Raw genomic sequence first — 1,719 nt, 5'->3', positions numbered from 1 at the left:
TTGATTTCTAAAAGAAAACAACATTTTATTCCTATAAACTGTTGGGTTAGAGGCAAGTTGAGAAACCTTTGTTTTACCCTGAAATATAGAAAAAGAAAAATGACTGAGGAAAAAAAACATTAAAAACAAAAACCATTAAAAGGAGTTTCAAGTTGGGATGAATAAAACATTTTCTTTTGTAGGGACTGCCAGCACTGAGCAGAAAGACCTCCACAAAGAACTGTCMATGCTCCGAGTGGTTCTGGAGAACGTCTCCATCATCAACACTGGATCCAACGTTTCTCTGGTCCAGTGGAAGGTACAGCAGCAGTGACTGAGTGTTACAAAGAGCTGTTGAATGTATCAGGTGTTTGATAGAAGTTCTCTTTTTTTGTGACCAGCTTCAGTCTTTCCCAACACAACCACATTACCTCAGTGGCTTTGAAGTCCTCTATCGCTCTTTAATGCCCATCAGCTCAGACTGGGCAGCAAAGACGGTAACTCTGCCCAGATTCCAGGCTCAGGTCGGTCCTCTGAAGAGGGGCTATAAGTACGAGTTCAAGGTTCGACCATATGGCAGCAACTTGTATGGAAGGGAGAGCAACACGCAGTTCCTCAGRGTCCCTGAGAAAGGTGAGGAAGGTTGGGATTGTTTTTGTGCTTTAAGATGTGTTTTGATTGATTTGTTATGGAGTTATTCTYTTTGTGTTAGTGCCCGGAGCTCCTCCTCAGGCTGTGTTTGTTACGGTCAACTATGAGCAGAATACCAGCATCCGTCTGAGCTGGGAACCTCCTCCTCWTGAAAGCCACAATGGAGTCATTCAAGGATACCAGGTGTTGTAAAAACATTTATTTAACAAGGACATAAATATATGATTCAGAAATAAAGGCACTTTGTAGAATGGTCAGCTGAGGTTGTTTATTGCARTAAACAAGAACACAGACATTAACACAGAGCCATCAGGCTGTCTGCAAAGATCTATGCTAACAGACAGCTCTAATGGCTAACTTTATATACTGTTGCAACATACAGATCAGATCTTGATGTCACTCCCACAGTGGCGGATCTAGGATTTAAAAAAAAATTTTTTTTGAGTAAGTGGCCATCATAGAGGGGCCAAGTCTTTGTTCAACATCCTTTCCCACAAACCCCCAGTTTTGGTAAGGTGTATACATTTAACCAGTCATACATGTTCAAACACTTGTAATGTAATGCATTTTTTTAAAGTACCAGTTTACAATAAGGCTCCCCTTATATATGGCTTTTAAAGATTTTATACATAGGTTATTAATTCATCTGTAAACACTTTATAAATTATTAAGTGTTTATTATGCATTAATTAAGGTAAAAAAAGAGACTAAACTGTCCGGTTAAGTACCAAATACTGAGCCAAATCTGTTTGGGTATTAAACATTTCCGACTAGTTTACTACCTTGTAAGCATAACAACGATTAGTAAATGCATATTTTAACATATAATAATGTCCTGTATTACTGCATTATAAATATCCACACATATTAAAGGGATCCCTATTGTAAAGTGTAAAACTGTACACTATTTTAGACTGGGTTAATATTTGGTACGTTAACATAACATTTTTTTATTTTTGATACATCAACATTGTTGATAGTACTTGTTTTAAAAATAATTTCAAATTTAGATTGTCAACATTAAGTTGACGCAGTTCGATGATCGATTTTGTCATCGTTTCATCGGATCTGCGACCGTGTGTCTTGGAC

At 37.5% G+C, this 1,719-nt stretch overlaps 1 protein-coding gene across 1 annotated transcript in view; it reads left to right on the top strand.

Annotated features, from left to right (window-relative positions):
- robo4 (roundabout, axon guidance receptor, homolog 4 (Drosophila)) overlaps positions 1 to 1,719 on the top strand; it is a gene marked incomplete at its 5' end in the record, with an annotated part of 49,984 nt that overhangs the window by 22,742 nt on the left and 25,523 nt on the right. The window contains 3 exon segments of the mRNA XM_014031264.1: positions 183 to 298; positions 381 to 612; positions 692 to 813. Of these exon segments, the coding sequence (XP_013886718.1) occupies positions 183 to 298; positions 381 to 612; positions 692 to 813 (470 nt within the window).

The sequence above is a fragment of the Austrofundulus limnaeus genome, unplaced genomic scaffold (genome assembly GCF_001266775.1).
Source record: "Austrofundulus limnaeus strain Quisiro unplaced genomic scaffold, Austrofundulus_limnaeus-1.0 Scaffold1212, whole genome shotgun sequence".
NCBI lineage: Eukaryota > Metazoa > Chordata > Actinopteri > Cyprinodontiformes > Rivulidae > Austrofundulus > Austrofundulus limnaeus.
Note: the sequence above shows the minus strand (reverse complement) of the source record. Positions and strands in the feature narration are given on the sequence as shown.